The 15,597-nt window shown below is 37.5% G+C and overlaps 1 protein-coding gene across 9 annotated transcripts in view; it reads left to right on the top strand.

Moving 5' to 3' along the window:
• The window catches only part of LOC102789302 (calcium-activated potassium channel subunit alpha-1a), a 97,839-nt gene that overhangs the window by 54,639 nt on the left and 27,603 nt on the right, over nucleotides 1-15,597 (top strand). For 7 of the 9 annotated variants that reach the window (XM_035907855.2, XM_035907854.2, XM_006791121.3 and 4 more), the window contains exons 9-18: nucleotides 1,006-1,097; nucleotides 7,421-7,531; nucleotides 7,642-7,747; nucleotides 7,857-7,939; nucleotides 10,104-10,173; nucleotides 10,337-10,492; nucleotides 10,690-10,799; nucleotides 12,271-12,339; nucleotides 12,797-12,883; nucleotides 14,202-14,278. In XM_035907855.2, the coding sequence (XP_035763748.1) occupies nucleotides 1,006-1,097; nucleotides 7,421-7,531; nucleotides 7,642-7,747; nucleotides 7,857-7,939; nucleotides 10,104-10,173; nucleotides 10,337-10,492; nucleotides 10,690-10,799; nucleotides 12,271-12,339; nucleotides 12,797-12,883; nucleotides 14,202-14,278 (961 nt within the window). Of the gene's footprint in view, nucleotides 1-1,005; nucleotides 1,098-1,182; nucleotides 1,275-7,420; nucleotides 7,532-7,641; nucleotides 7,748-7,856; nucleotides 7,940-10,103; nucleotides 10,174-10,336; nucleotides 10,493-10,689; nucleotides 10,800-12,270; nucleotides 12,340-12,796; nucleotides 12,884-14,201; nucleotides 14,279-15,597 lie in introns of all 9 variants that reach the window. The other 2 variants (XM_087844705.1, XM_087844702.1) reach the window with 1 other exon arrangement.

Genomic DNA, 15,597 nt, shown 5'->3' with positions numbered 1-15,597 from the left:
TCTGGTGAAGATTTTTTCCAAATATTTCAGTTTTCATTCACCTGCACAGTGGCCTGTAAAATCACCAGTGTGAAACAGACATCAAGCCAATTGCAGACCTTCAAAGGGTGTAATCAGGCCCACTTTTCCCTTCGATTGCATTTTGCTTTGTGCTACACGTCATTAAGAATGAGAGTGGTTATCTATACTGTTAGTTAAATTAGAGCCAGAAGTCTTAATCGACATTGTGTAGTTTGCCCACTGGAGGGCACTGTGCAGCTTTATTTCTCTATTATTGTAGGGCAATACAATGAAAAGCAGAGGTCTAAATGATGAATTGATTGGTAATTAATTTGAAGGGTCAGAACAACAAAATACAAAATATATTTTATGCTGATAGATTTTTCTAAGCTTGGGGAAAGGGGAAAGGCTGAGGTGTTTTGTTAAAAACACTGTAAAAAGAAAAACAAAAACAAATTTTATACTAATTTCTTGGATCTGTTGTAAGCTGGCACGTCTGCCTCCTCCACGCAGGAATATTCAGGTGGTTGGGCAGTGGCGTGCAGCCATAAGTTGTTTGCCATCCATTGAGCTGTGCTACTGAAATCAACCCGACGTGTGTTTGTTGGGCGAAACATGGCACATAAGGTTTTTTCTTAATTTTTCAAATTTTTCTTTTTCTTCAACATATCGCTCATCTGCTTTCATTTTTCTCCTTTATTCTTTCAGTATCTGAAAATATTAGCCTTTAAACTGGATTCCATTGTCATACTTTTTCTCTATTGTGAATGTAACTGTGACATAACTTCAGCTTACATTCACATGATTTTCTTCAGTCAATTTGAATAATTACACGTTTCTTTTTCTCTTTTACCGTTTTCCTGTTAACACATAAAAAAAACCTACTCGTAGAGTAGCGCTCCTCTTTCAGACTTCACAGATTTCTCTAAAGTTAAAATAGAGGACCTGCTCTTCTTTGCTTGTCTTTTTTTTAGTCTCTTCTTCTGTCTCCTATCTTCTCCTTAGGCCATGTTTGCAAGCTACGTCCCTGAAATCATAGAGTTAATAGGAAACCGCAAGAAATATGGTGGTTCCTATAGTGCGGTTAATGGGAGAAAGTAAGTATTCAAGGAGGCTCTACTGCCTCCGCCGCAGTAGAACCTTCTCTGCATGCCCTTTTCTTTTTCTTTTCCATGCATGTAGGCCATGTTTGCTCGCTACGTGCCAGAAATTGCTGCTCTCATCCTTAATCGGAAGAAATATGGAGGGAGTTATAACTCGACCAGAGGCAGAAAGTAAGTCAAACAAATAAATAAAATAGAAAACAAACAAACAGACAGACAAAACAGCAGATTTGTAATGGTGTGGTTTTGTGTGACTCAAGTGGCCCTCTCATAAAGAGGTGACATGATTATGATTTGAATTGTAATGATCTCAATGAGCATTAAAGTCACACTGTGACTGAAGAACTTGGCCATGATAAATGTGTATTTATTTCTGCTGCTTTTAGATGTGTACAAGCTGTCATTGCTGGAGTATTTTTTTTATTTTGAATAAATGAATGTCTGGTTTTACGCTGGAAAAAAATCTCCATTTAAGCAAGTGATTGTCTGTTACTGAGTCCTAAAAGTCATTTTCATAAAATAAGTGACCTGTTTTCAGTAAGTATTTACAGTTATTGTAAAAAGAATGCCCTTTGTCAGTTCTAAGTTTTTAAATACAGGCGATAAAAAAAGGTCCTAAAACTAAGTAAAGTATTACACCGTATCAAAAACTAAGCCAAGTTGCAGAAGCAGTGTGTGAAAAACTCAGTACATGTCTACAGCTTCCATTGGAATTACAAGGTTGCTGATGATCACAAGAACTTCATTAACGGTCAAAAGTGCGTGGCAGAAGTTTTGGCAGTTTGCTGGTCTGGCCCGTTCAGGCGTGTGTAAACACAACGCCAAAAAAGCAAGAGATCAGCAATGAGAGAGAGAGAGGGAGTTGTTGGTGCCCAACAGTCTGGGGAGGGTTATAAAGCACCTGCTAACAATTTGAAGTCCATTATTCTGCAGTGAGGATGAAGGGGAAACATCCAAGACAGCTGCCAATCTATGAAGGAGTGAACGTCCCAGCAAATTCACCCCCAAGTCACACTGTGCGATGCTCAAAATGCAAAAAACAAACAGAAGAGCTACTTCTCAGACTCTACAGGCCTTAGTTATCATGGCAAATGTTAAAGTGTGTGATAGTACTATTAGAAAAAGACTTTCATGGCTTCCCTTCTCTCTAAAAAGATCATGGACGCATGGCTTGGTTTTGCAAAGTTGCATCTGAACAAACTGCAAGTCTTCTATTGTTTGGACCGAGAGGACCAAAGTGGCCACAATGCACAGCAACACAACATACCCAACTCGCTCCAACTGTCCAGCAAAGGTGGTGGAGGAGTGATGATTTTAGGCATGAACCTGGACACATTGCAGCCTTTGAGTCAGCTATGAACTCCTGTATACCAAAGAGTCAAATGTAAGGGTATAAATAAATAACGGCATGGTGTTATATGTCACTGTGTCATCCCAGGTTGTATTGGCCTAACTTTAAAACATGTTAAGGGCTAAATATTATTTTTGTTATGCCCTGATATGTAAATCTTTAGAATTGACAGAGGGTGTACTTTCTTTTTGCCTTGACTGTATAATAAAAGGAATTTATAATAATAATGATTTGGTAAAGATTTTCCAAAATCCAAAATTGTTTTTTTAGAAAATATGACTTTAGGAATTCAAATAACAGCCACAAATATCTTGAAAAGGCAGATATTTTTCAGTGTAATCATATCGATGTACTGTTGTCATGCTTAATAGTGGCATTTGTAGGATTTTCTCACTGTGTCATAAACTGTGATTATCCTGTTGGGAATTGTTTCATTGTAACAAAAATGGGGAGAGGCTGTGTAGACTCCATACCAATGACTCAAAAGGTCACGTAGCTTAGCGATCCCTTTTATGGATTGAAGTGTAAATTGCGTCATCGTGGTTCAATACAGTACAGCAGCAATATAACTTCAAAAAAAAGAAGAAAAAGTAATCATGTAATGTTAATAAGTAGCAGTATCTATGTCAAACTCATCATAAACCTCTGGTTACCCCACAACTATAGTCAGTTGAGCCAATTTAATAATATTCAAATAATATGCTTATTCAAAGTTTTAATACATACTTATGTATGTCTGTGAAGGTTCTCAGTCATCCAGGTCATCGTAGTCAAAGGAGATACTTATGTATTATACTTATACATAAGTACTTATGTACTTATGTATACTTATGTATTTAAAGTAAAATGCAATAGTGTGATGGGTTAAGACTCCATTATGTGTAAAGTTTATCCCCTCTCATAGGACATCTAAACTCAAGCATCAACATTTTACATAGAAAAATTCTTGAATGCATAAAAACATTCAGATGGCCCTGCCCCTCCCTGAGTCTGGTTCTGCTGGAGGTTTCTTCCTGTTAAAAGGGAGTTTTTCCTTCCCACTGTCACCAAAGTGCTTGCTCATAGGGGGTCATATGATTGTTGTTGTTTCTTCCTCTGTATGTATTATTGTAGGGTCTACCTTACAATATAAAGCACCTTGAGGCGACTGTTGTTGTGATTTGGCGCTATATAAATAAAATTGAATTGACATTAACTTAATTTTTGCTGTTTAACTTTTAGTTTATGTAAAAGAGGAAAGAATTAATTTTAAATATTATTTTTTATGTTAAGAAGTGAAAGACTGTAATGAAAATGGTTACTACCAGTTTTTGATACCTCAAACAGTGATCTGGACAGCTGTAGCCAATCAGAAGTTCATGTTATCCATAGCTAGGTAAAATAGTGATTAATAAATCACTATTATTGTAAAATAGTTATTAATAAATCACTATTTTCATCTATTTAAAATCTATCTATCTAAAAGTTATGCTTTACTTTGAGTAATCTTGCTTAACTAGATTGATATGACTAAAGGTTTTACTGGTATTGTTATGCACAGACTCTCCTCCCCAATACAAATAGTTACTTACATTAGAGGTTGCTAGGGAACAGACTAACTACCAACCCAGTTAAAAGGGACATTAATTTTTTTTTATTTCTAAACAAAACAGTGGGAACAATTTCCTTCTTTCCAGATTTCACAGTTTTGTCATGATTGATCATTTTACTGTGAGAAAATCCTGGATGTTTTTGATGTAATTAGGCTGCTTATTGTTAGTGTGTGTGCGCCAAATGTGTGTTTGTTAATCAAGTGTTTCCATTTATTCTCTCTTTTTTTACATTTTGTTCACCCATCCTCTCCTTCATCACTCAAACTCCAATTCATGTCAGACAAACAGTCTTAATAAGATAAAACGAGAAAAACAAATTACTTTGGCGCTAACTTAACACAACACAGAAAGACCAATATGGATGTCAAGGACGCACAGTGAGAAATAATTATGATTTTTAAAAGTTCAATCATTATATAATAACATGCAGTAATAATATAATTCGGTTGAAGGGCAGCCATTTAGGCATCAATGAGTAATTCTGAGAAAATCATATACTTTAGCTCACCTGCATTTTCAGCACTGAAGAAAATGCTAAAGTCATACATTTTGTTGTGTACCATTGCTTCATGCTTCATAGTGATTTTTCTTAAGATCAGTTTTTGTATGCCTGGAAACACTTTGATTGCCCTGCTCCACTTGTGATGTTTCCACGCTTTGCTATTTCAACAGTCTTGGCCTTAATCTTCAGTCTGACCTACACCCTGAAGGCGAAGTTTAAAAGATGTGCTTTGGCAGTTTGAGGAATATTCTTATTAGCTTTCTTGCCTCAAGTTAAAGGGGAACTCTTACGTTCATTTCTTGTCCCATGTGTTTTATTATTGGACTTTTTGCATGATTCATAGTTCAAATTCTCATTTATGTGGCATTGGTCATTGGTGCAGCCCCTCAGTTGATCTGTTAGCTAAAATAGACTGTTTTAGCTCTGTGTTCACAGCTAGAGCTTTGTGCCCAAGATGACCATATTAAAGATATCCCCTCTCAATGACTTCATGCAGAATGAGAAGTAAAAAAAAAAAACACTGTGAAATATTTGCAGTAGTCTGAAAAACTGAGTTTTTGTGTCACATATTACACATATGCTGACCTTTGAAACTTTGCCCACCTTTATCATCAGCATCCAACTTTGCAACAATATGACAAATAACTAGGAAAAGCTTAATAAGTCTCCTTTAAATAAATAAAAACATACAGTGCTTTTCTTTTTTGTCTTAAATATGAAGCTACCCAGGTTGCAAGAAGTATCTGGGTCTATTCTGTGAGAGGTCAAGTAGTTTCTGGTGTGCATGAGGCACCCACTGTGTGGCACTCCAGTTTTGCTAATATGATCTGGCCTTGAGTAAGCAGTAGGGCAGCTCATTACTTTTTCCACTTTGGCCCTGTGTGGATGAGGAAATCCTCATCCAATATAAAGGCCATACACACTTTCAGTCTTATTGCACAGTGGTGTGGAGGCTCCACCACATTAAGTGAAGTTCCAAAACAGCTAGCCTTGCATGGTAGTGGGTTATAAAGCCTTCCAGCACTAAGTTTGAATTGATGCAGCTGCACCTGTTTGTGCTACAGAGAGGAAATGCCAAAAACAAAACACATTTCCTGATGGTTACTTCAGAAGGACTGCCTCAAGAATAAAGTAAACAAAATAGTTTTCATAAACAAACTAAAAAATTAAAATACATGAAAAAGGATAAATTTATACTTAATAACAATAAATGTAAATGTTCTTCCATAGCCAGAAAACCAAGTTATACTTCTAAATTCATAGCCTGCACTTCTGCAGCATTTTTTATTGTTGCGCTATTGCTTATAATACCAACAAATGTGAAAAGAATGAAGACAAGTGAGAGCATCTCGGAAAATGCGTTACTGTCTGAGTGCAGTGGAGATGGAGCCGATGTGCTTTCCAGCAAGTGATACATGGAGGGCGTGGTGCAGTACATCAGTCCATCTGACAGCAGTATAAATCAGTGCAGACTGAGATCAGAAGTTCCTGTTTCCAATGGAGAAAGTTTCGGGCACCACGAGGCTCACCGCTGTGTTTCTGTTCCCTGTGCTTTATTGAAAACCCTGAGCTCTTGTCCTTGCCCACAAAATTCTACATTTGAGCTTGTTTTTTGTTATTTTTTTTTAACACAGAGAATGCTATTGTGTACCACTAACTAATAATACTACGTATTGAATTAAAGAACACAAAATAAAGGCGTCAATTAACGGAATTAATTAAAAACAAATGATGTTATTGCAGCTGAAAAATACACGCAAGTACACAATGCCTTCTGAAAAAAACAAACGAACAAAAAACTACAGCCTGTATGAATTTGTTTAATTAATTAATACATTTTTTAAGCAGTTTGAGAGGTGTTGATTTCTTCAACTCAAACTAGAACCAGGGCTGCTGGTTTCCCCAGCTAAGGAGAAGGCAAGCAAATTGTACGATGGCATATTTCTTTTGATATGAAAGTAAATAAGCGTATTCTCCAAAATGCCAAACTACTCCTTCAACACCTTTTTAGCCATAGGAGCTAGCCTAAAGACAGGGAGATTCGGCTAGATGCCTCGGAGTTTGAAGTTTAAAATCGTGGTTTCTGGTAGCATGCTTTTGGTACGATTTGAAAGAAACCAGACTTGGTTTGGGAAGTTTTCTTAAACCAAGTATATGCTTCTTGTTTTTTTTTGGTTTTTTTAAATTTAAAATCGCAAAAAAATTGAGAAGAAAAAGTATCACATCATGCTTATTTTGCATTTATTACAATTTTTTAAAAACATTTTTCTTATTATTGTGGCGATTTTAAAAGCTCGATAAAATTGTCGGCATCATTGCTTTTTTGTATCTTACAGGAAAGTATGTGTTTTTCTTTGAGTTACTTATTGTTACTCTAGATTATTAGAAAACAAGTGGGTTAGAAATAAAAGTGATACTGATGCATATTTTGTACTTTAAGAACCACTGCAGTATTTCCAGCTGTGACTGTTCTTGCAAATCGGTGCAAAATACAAAATAATTTACACAGAATAATTAAATTAATAAAGATATTTTAAGCACAGATGGAAAAAAAAAATCTGAACTGGGTTCTTTATATAAAGGGTTTATGATATGTAGGGATCGACATAGACTGTGCGCTCATTTCATAATCTTCATCTAAGTAAACTGATCCTTTATAATCTGATACTGAAATTCAGAGAGCTCTCTGGGTTTCATCCCTCCTCTATCATAGTTTTTATCACAGATTCTAAATCACTGACCTAAATGTCCGTTACAGGCCCCTCGTCTCACATTTACCTTTTGATTTCAGCTCAAAGATGAAGATGGAAAAGATGAAAGATGTGTGCTTTTGTTCTGAGTTTCCTTATGGTTCTGCACTTCCTTTCTCTAGGCACATCGTGGTTTGTGGTCACATAACACTTGAAAGTGTATCCAACTTTCTAAAAGACTTCCTACACAAGGACAGGGATGATGTCAATGTAGAAATTGTTTTTCTCCATAAGTAAGTACAAAACTTTGTGCAAATGTCATTGTTTAAGAGGAAAAAACAAACTAAACTTTAGGAGATTAGAGAGTTCTCTGATTTAAGAGTGTTTGTTTTTTGTCTCTCAGTATTTCCCCTAATCTTGAGCTGGAAGCCTTGTTCAAGCGCCACTTCACCCAGGTAGAGTTTTACCAAGGATCTGTCCTAAATCCACATGACCTGGCCAGAGTCAAGGTACCTGACTGTCAATACTTCTTCCTCTGTAATACTGTCGGTTATCGTCTGACTGAATACTTGATGTGATTGTTCATTTTTGTCTTTGCTATTTGCAATTTTGTTTTAGATTGAATCAGCTGACGCCTGCTTGATCTTAGCCAACAAATACTGCGCTGACCCCGATGCCGAGGATGCATCCAACATCATGAGGTACTGCATAACCAAATCATGATTTATGTTTTCCTGCTTTCATTGTTTATTCAATTTGTTTTATGAACAATCACATTTAGCTGGATTCTGAGAGAAAAAGACATTTTCGGAGTGGATTAAGTCGTAGTTTTGGATGTGGAAACTGCACTTATTTTAATGGGTTTAAGGGATTATCAAGTGGATAATATATGAGAGTACAACATATTTTAAAAGTGATGGGAACAGTCTGTTTTAGGGCGAGGCAAATAAAATTTGGTTAATAAAATTGTATTATTAATAGCTCTGTTTGATAATGAAGTCTGAGGATTGGAGGTTTTCCACTGAAGATTAAATTGCTCAGCTATAAAAAGTCGGAGAGTCATTATGTGACATTTCTTTTCTATCTAAAAGGGTTAAGACGTTTAAAATGTGCTGCAGAAATCATCACAGCTTGATTCTAATCTAAACACTGTGTGATTAATACATAATCATTATAGTAGAGCCGTCTTGTCTGTCTGTGTCACAAATGTCCACTAGGACTCAAAGGAAATGATTTGTATTTTGTGGTCAAACAGTCAAAGGTCCCCTTCTCCTTGAACTCTATGGTGGCCAATCCGTGTATTAAAATGATGTCTCGTGCCGGACCAAGTTTTGGGCACGCAACATTGCTGAATGTAGACGCAACCAAGTGAAGCAACCCCAAATCACAACACTGTCCCCACAGGCGTGTACGGTAGACATACAGAAGGTGTTGGCAGAAGGACCCAAATGCAGGACTCGATGTGGCTCTTAATAAATAACAAAAACAACTTTTATTTAAGTGGAGTAAGGAAAGTCTATAAGGAAAGAGAATAAACGAATCCAAAAATTCACTGAAAGAATTCTACTGAAAGAAAACAGGAAGACCTAAAACATAGACTTAACAGCAAGAAACAAAAGGACACAGTGACAGTGGGATGATGACTCAAGGAATTAAATATAAACTAGAACTATAACCAGAAACAGAAACTAGATTAAAAGGCATTAAAGATAAAACTAAACTGAGAATCTAGTCATAAAAAAACAACCAGATACTATATGCTACTCAAAGGAAAACAACATTGAAAAAGAACTCGAAACACAATAAATATATGAATCCAAATATTAATGCAAAAGCTCCAAATTCAAAAGGCAAAAAAACCCTAGGACACTAGGCATGTTAGGATCACCCCTTTTTTCCACCTCTCTTCTGGCTGATCATCCTGGAACATGGTAAATGACCTTTTTCTATTGCTCCAACAATCATCCTCACTGATTAATGTTTTTTAAAGGCTACTCAGCTGTTTAGTCCCAATGTCTCTGAGTGAATTCTCTTCACTTTGCTATTTTCACTATTAAACCTACCCGTGAGATTTACTGTTGTTTTCTTACCATTTGATTTCACCAGATTGTTTCCCTTATCAAGATCAAGTAGATAAAGTTTTGGGGTTTCTTTTGTTTTCCAACCACATTTCTTCCTTAAAGCTGATGGTATATTTGATAATGCATTGGACCGTTCTTAACCCACATTTAGTTAGGCTAATAATGCGGTTTAGGAAAAGAGAAACTACTCACAACTGTGGTTAAATAACTTGCTGCCAGCCAAAAACTGACTTTTTTTTGTGTGCTTGGGCAGTGTATGACTGCCCACAAATGTCTAAGAGTGACATTTTATATCCAAATGTGTAAAGGTCAACTTCCCTATGACTTCAAAAAAAACCCTCTTGCCGTTATCCAGTGAGAGATTCTGTATGTACGTCTCATTTGGTTGAATAGTAATTTGAAATTGTTAACAATGGTACTTTTTCCAGGTTGATTTATTTCTTTTTTTGGTAGAAGTTGTAGGTTTGTAAATTCGGAGAACAGGCTGAACTGGTAATGGTCAAATTGACATCAGTTCTTCCCAGACAGAGAGAAAGTCAGCATTTTGTAGCTGGATCTAGTAATATGTTACTATGCAACTCTCTTGTTCTATTTTCTTGAGCCTTTAGTTTAAAATATTAAACTATAAAATAAAATGCAAACTTAAAATTGTTAAAAGCATACAGTCGACTACGATACTTAATTTCTATAAAAGGAGAGTGAATCAGATTTTTTTTAAAAATCTGTGTAACTTTTGAAAGTGCTGCAGTTATTCTTATATTGCTTTCTTTTTGTCCTTTATCAGAGTAATATCTATCAAGAACTACCACCCAAAGATCAGGATAATCACTCAAATGTTGCAGTACCACAATAAGGTTTGTATTTATCAACTATAAAGCCTGCTGGAGTCACTTAGTTACTCCGTTATAGTTAGTTATGTTTCAGTGTATGTTGAAAAGATCTCACTGCTGAATCATTTGTCTTAGTTTCTAACAGCATGCACCTTGTAGCCTGACTTCCTTTTCCTCTTCCCCTCAGGCCCACCTTTTGAACATCCCAAGCTGGAACTGGAAGGAGGGAGATGACGCCATTTGCCTTGCAGAACTCAAGCTCGGGTTCATCGCCCAGAGCTGCCTGGCTCAGGGCCTCTCGACCATGCTGGCCAACCTTTTCTCCATGAGGTCCTTCATCAAGGTAGCTGCAACTAACACTGATCCATCTGTGCTCACTGGATTAAGTTCAAAAATAAAGTTGGCCAAGAAACAAAGTCTGAATAAATAATAATGGTTATCCCAGATGAGGCCCGTATGCAGCATCTGGTGAGCGGGTGGTGATGATCTTAAACTTGCACCTTTTTATATTTTTGTATAACCTTCTTTATTTTGTTGTAGATTGAGGAGGATACATGGCAGAAGTATTACCTTGAAGGAGTAGCCAATGAAATGTACACAGAGTACCTGTCCAGTGCCTTTGTGGGTCTGTCCTTCCCAGTAATTTGCGAGTACGTAAAACTAAAACATTTTATTTTACCCCCTTTTTTGGTACTTGTTGTTTTGTCATTCCTGGATGCAAGTAATTTAGATGTTTAAACTGCAGTCATTAGAATTTAAAGATCCAAAGATAATTGTTATGCAAGTATTTAATAACCAGGCTTCTGGAGATGGTAGGTTAAATTACCGTATTTCCCGGACTACAAAGCGCACCTGAATATTAGCCGCACAAGCTAAAATCAGGGGAAAATCCTGTTTTGTACATACATTAGCCGCACCTGACTAAAAGCCGCAGGTGTTTCAATGTTAACTTATCATATGTAAGAGAATATGCACAAAGGGAATTGTCAGGAAAGAGATGGCTGTTTGGAGACACACCCCTTTATTAATATTTTGAAAAACAAGTTATGGGTACATATTTGCATAACTTTTTAGGTATATGTACAAGTAGCGGTAAGTACGAAACATGTACTGTGCTTCATAAATGAGTAACAAATGTAGTACATAACAATAACCTACAGCACACCAGAAAAATAGATTCGGACTACCTTTTAGGCTCAGGTGCAGTGACACGGCTTTAACAAGAAGAAAAGTCAGTCATTCACCACCATCTTCCTGCGCACTAAAACCACCAAAGTCCTCTTCTCCAGTGTCGGATACGAACAGGCTCAGGATGGCTACGTCCTCCACTCTCCGCTTCTCTCCTTCGTTGTCACTTTCAAAACCAAACAAATCCTCGTTGTCAGTGTCAGAGTCGAACACCCTCAGAAGGGCCGTGGCGGTGTCCTCCTCTCCATCATGCAGCAGTCCAGCCCTTCGAAATCCGTTGGTGATCATGGATGTTTTCACACTTTTCCACGCTGTCAGATTCCACCGGTGGAGTTGAGCATAACTTGCTTTTCGCAAGTTTATTGCCGCTCGTCATCCACGCCTCCTGCTGAACGCGTAGCGCTACTTTGAAGTTTGTTTTTCGCGCTACTTGTACGGCACTATGTTGCCTGGTGGATGGACATGTGACCAACATACCACTCTTGAACCCTGATACTGTGTGTCTGATCACATGCCCTTCCGCCAGGCAACATAGTGTCGTACAACAGCGGAACTAACAAAACAAATCGTCTTACGATATCACAAAAATCATGGACAATCCATAGAAAAGCCGCACCCGACTAAAAGCCGCAGGGTTCAAAGCTTGTGCAAAAAGTAGCGGCTTATAGCCCGACAATTACGGTAGTTATAGAGAGGAAGCACATGGCGTTCACATAAGGGCTCCATACTTTATAGGCTGTCAAATCCCATATTTATCCCATATTAAAATATTTGAAAGTGTAAACCTAAATCTAAGTGTAAATAATTTAGGGATAAACAGGTTCTCATCCTCTAAAAAGAAAAAAAGAAAGTGGCACCCTAAGCTAAGAAGATTTCAAACTAAAAGTACTTAGTGTGCTTCAGGTCTAATTATATTGTTATTCCCCTTTACAGACTCTGCTATGTGAAGCTAAAGCTGCTGCTGATAGCTATAGAGTACAAGTCTGATCAAGGGGAAAGCAGGTAAGTCGGGGCATTAAAATTCATGCATGCAAAAACTTTAATACGCAGGTGTCAGTATTTGCTTTCAGCTACTGTGAATCAGCTCCCCTGTTTGACTGCAAACACAAGTGCTTTACACAATGTGTCTAAATTGATGTCTAAATGGGTTTATTCACAGACATCACAGGGCTCTCCGATAACATCGTGACAAATTAGTGGGGAAGGTGGCAGTTGGTTTCTTTGAGCACATCAGAAGCTTTGTTTTAGTAGTTTCTCTAACACGCTGATGCTCATTTATACTCTTTGAAGTGCTATCTGCTTTCATCAACTTAATTAAATAAACAGGGGCTATCCTGCCAAATGAGTTGTGAAAACTAATCCCTGCAGCGTGTGCCAGACGCAGTGATTAGTGCAAAGCCTTGCAAATTCTGTGATATAACTTTCTGCTTTGACATCTTTGGTCTACAAATCCTCACAGCACCCTGATAAACCCTGGAAACCACGTGAAAATGCAGGAGGGGACCTTAGGCTTCTTTATTGCCAGCGATGCCAAAGAAGTAAAGAGGTAATGAATGACCTGAGATTCAATCGTTTGATTAAATTCCAGTCTTGTTTCTGCAATAGTGCCTTTGTTGGTCTGCATGTCATACCGTTTCTGTATCTTGAGCTATTACATGTAGGAAAATTGAAAACGCTTGTTTTGTTAGTATCACCTACATGTTGCCAGGGCTTACAAATATACTCACTCACTTTATTAGGAACGCCTTTCTAGTACCAGGTTAGACCCTCTTTTGCCTTCAGAATTCTTCATGGCATAGACTCAACAGGGGTCTGGAAACATTCCTCAGAGATTTTGGCCCATGTTGACATGATAGCATCACACAGTTGTTGCAGATTTCTTGGTCACACGTCCATGATGAAATCGTAAGGCAACTTGAGTATATTGAACTCATTGTCTTGTTCAAGAAACCAGTTTGAGATGGTTTGAGCTTCTAATGGCTGCTTGATGCACCTTTGCTGTCACCTTCCAGCTTGAAGGAGTCTGGCCACTCTGATATCTGACATCAACAAAGCATTTTCTCTCAGAGAACTGCCATACACTGGATATTTTCTCCTTTTTGGACCATTCTCTGTAAACCCTAGACTGTGGGAAAATCCCAGTAGGACAGTAAATCCATCCATCTGGGACCAACACCAAGATTCAAAGTCACATTCTCTCCCATTTCTTATGCTCAGTTTGAACTTTAGCAGGGCCAACCATGTCTTCAGGCCTAAATGCATGCAGTTGCTGGCATTTAATTGGCTGATTAGATATTTGCATGAACAGGTGCACCTAACAAATCGGCCAGTAAGTGTATTATTGTATATATTGGCTTTTGTGTTTGCTCTTAGAAAAATGCCATATTTTGCATGTTTAATTGACCAGACTGAAGTGATTTATCAGCGATTCAGGGATCCTTGAGTTGCACTGCTAAGGCCAAAGAGGAATGTTGGCTGTTAGCTTGTATCTGCTCATTGCTTGGACAAAGATAACATTCAAAGACAGATTAAAGGTACATATGGTCGAGGTTGGATGGTGATGTTACCTGCCAGAGGGGATCAGAAGATTTATGAGGGCACAGCATGAGACAAACTGCTGGGCCCTTATGAAAGATCAAAGCTTAATTTAAAACTGGTCCTGAACTTCTCATAGAGCTGCACACTCAACTTTTGGCACATTAAACATTGACAGATGCATTGGATGCTTCATTAATTTTTTGTTAATAAACTGATTGCACACAAATTAAAATGACTTGTTGCAGATGTTGTGCAGCCATAGTAAAGACAAAATATGTGTACACAATTTATTGAGCACTCATGCTGTTCTTGATTTTCTTCCGCAGGGCACTGTTTTATTGTAAGGCCTGCCACGATGACATAACTGATCCCAAAAGGATAAAGAAATGTGGATGCAAGAAATGTAAGTGTGATTGCATGCAAACACAGGATCTAAGTTAGATTGATCCCATTCATTTTCTTGCTCAGATGAAACTGAAATATAATGAGTTAGCATTCGAGTAGCTGGGTGACAGCGTATTTACATGACCTACTATACATAGCCATTTGTCACAACCACTTATTTCTTACATTAGTTATTCCTTGAAATGAAGCCTTGTAAGTTGTGCATGAAGAAAGGTCAGATTTCTTTCTGCAGCCAAAACAAACTGAAGCACTCCAAGTTTCCCCATGTAGAACTACATGTTTGGATCTCTGTATGAGATGAATACCTGCTCTCATTTAAGGGTCAGTTCCCACAAATTACATGAAAATTGCTTTCCAACTTTCTCATCATGCAAATAGTTTTGGTTTTCCCATGCTGAGGTTTCAGATATCCTTCAAAATGTATGCTTTTTGTGGATTTGGATGAACTGATTCCTTCAGAGTGTTTCAGATAGACGTCTCTTCTAACAGACACACTCATACATAGTGTTTATAGCATGCTATCTTTTCCATGTGATTCCCAGCTCTTATAAATACACATAGTAGACCTCTTAGTTCAGTCTAAATGTGCATTTTGTTTGTTTTCTGTGTAGTAGCTGTGTTCGCTGTTGATAACTTTGTGATGTTAACAGGCATTCAGAGACACTGTTAACACCACAGGTACCTGGACGGATCACGTGTTTCTAAAACCTTATAAACATCACGTGCTACATGTTCTTCTGCTTGGATAAACCACAGTTTGTCTCTAGTATTAAAGCTAACACCTAACATTGACATGTGATGTATTCTTTTCCTGCTGCTTGGGAACTTGGCACACATTTCTTTAAAAATCTGCTTAATAGTGATATATTGTGAGTAATGTGGATTTGTTTCCCCTTCAAAAACACAGCGTGCTAGTGTACCTCAGATTAAAGTGACCTGTTTGAATGTACTCTAAATGTTGCATGTACAATGGTTGATGCTGCCTGGATCTCTTGTTGTTGTCATGTGCACGTTGTTTTTTGTTCGTTCTTTTGATAGAATTTTATAGCTTTCAAAAGAAATTCGCAACAGTATAGATTTTGCAAAAAAATTCCAGAGCAGAAGTAGATTTTTTATTTTTTTTTGCTCAAATGTAAACACTGCAGCATTCGTGCCTACTTGAGTTAGTAATTCACCACATCACCACCAGATGGCCCTGCTGCCCTTTATTAAGCACAAGACCCCTGCATAAAGACCACAATGAGAAACAGACTGGGATGAAGACTGGAAAACCCTTTTCCTTATTACTGTTTTATATTATGGGAAAAAATTGGCATC

Source organism: Neolamprologus brichardi, chromosome 8 (assembly GCF_056152115.1).
Source record: "Neolamprologus brichardi isolate AB-2024 chromosome 8, ASM5615211v1, whole genome shotgun sequence".
Classification (NCBI taxonomy): Eukaryota; Metazoa; Chordata; class Actinopteri; order Cichliformes; family Cichlidae; genus Neolamprologus; species Neolamprologus brichardi.
Note: the sequence above shows the minus strand (reverse complement) of the source record. Positions and strands in the feature narration are given on the sequence as shown.